The 1,000-nt window shown below is 35.9% G+C and overlaps 1 protein-coding gene across 1 annotated transcript in view; it reads right to left on the minus strand.

Annotated features, from left to right (window-relative positions):
- The window catches only part of LOC106518836 (leucine-rich repeat-containing protein 16A-like), a 30,838-nt gene that overhangs the window by 199 nt on the left and 29,639 nt on the right, over positions 1–1,000 (minus strand). The window contains exon 11 of the mRNA XM_014010255.1: positions 64–158. Within this exon, the coding sequence (XP_013865709.1) occupies positions 64–158 (95 nt within the window). The remainder of the gene's footprint in view (positions 1–63; positions 159–1,000) is intronic.

Raw genomic sequence — 1,000 nt, forward strand, 5'->3', positions numbered from 1 at the left:
TCTATCTATCTATCTATCTATCCAATGCACTTTTATAATTTGGATATAAAATAAAAGACATACCTTTGTCTTCAATAGGATTGCCTGACAGGTTGATGGACTGCAGAGGAGATGATGAGTTCTCCTGAAGGGCAGCAGTCATTTTGATTGCAAAGTCCCTGAAACAGTAGAAAAAAGTTCATTTTTGTTCATTATAAACACTAGTTTAGTACCAGAAACAATGATTAAATAAGAAAGAATACACTTGATCTACAGTATTTCCAGGTTTACCGGTGTCAGGATATAATAAACCAGAATTTAGATGTCTGCTCACATTAACAATAACATACGTACGCCAATATTTATTTAGTAAACATTAAATCTAAATGGAAAGGCTGCCACCAGCCTCTAATCCAACAGATTGTACAACCTCCTATCAACAATAGTTCACATTAGGAGTTTTCTGTAGAAGTTTGGCCCAATCTTCTTTCTAACATTTCATTTGAACAACTGAAGCAATAAAGGTAAACTTGAAACAAAATACAGTTTGAAATAAAATAAACCATGGCCTCTTTAAAATAACAAAACAACAAAACACCTTTATAGTGTCACCATTTTAAGTGTAACTATTTGCCACTGTGTGACAACATTCAACATTGTTTTTCATAAAAAAATTTTCAAAAAATGTTTCCATTTGCAAAATGCAAATACAACATGAAGTTCCCGAGAGGAAAAAATAAATATGTAGGTGTTGAACAAAACTGACCCCACGCCCATCACTTTGAGAACCTCTGAACTAGTTTGTGCTAAAGAAATGGAGCCAGAGCCTGCATTACGTCATCATTTCAACATGGCTGCTCCTCGCATCAACAGAGAGTTAAACTCTTTCACAGTTTTTAGCAGTCCTGTGTTGTTACCTCCGACAACGAGGTAATGTTTTCTGTCTGTCTGTCTGTCTGTCTGTCTGTCTGTCTGTCTGTCTGTCTGTCTGTCTGTCTGTCTGTCTGTCTGTCTGTCTGTC

This window comes from Austrofundulus limnaeus, unplaced genomic scaffold, assembly GCF_001266775.1.
Source record: "Austrofundulus limnaeus strain Quisiro unplaced genomic scaffold, Austrofundulus_limnaeus-1.0 Scaffold67, whole genome shotgun sequence".
Classification (NCBI taxonomy): domain Eukaryota; kingdom Metazoa; phylum Chordata; class Actinopteri; order Cyprinodontiformes; family Rivulidae; genus Austrofundulus; species Austrofundulus limnaeus.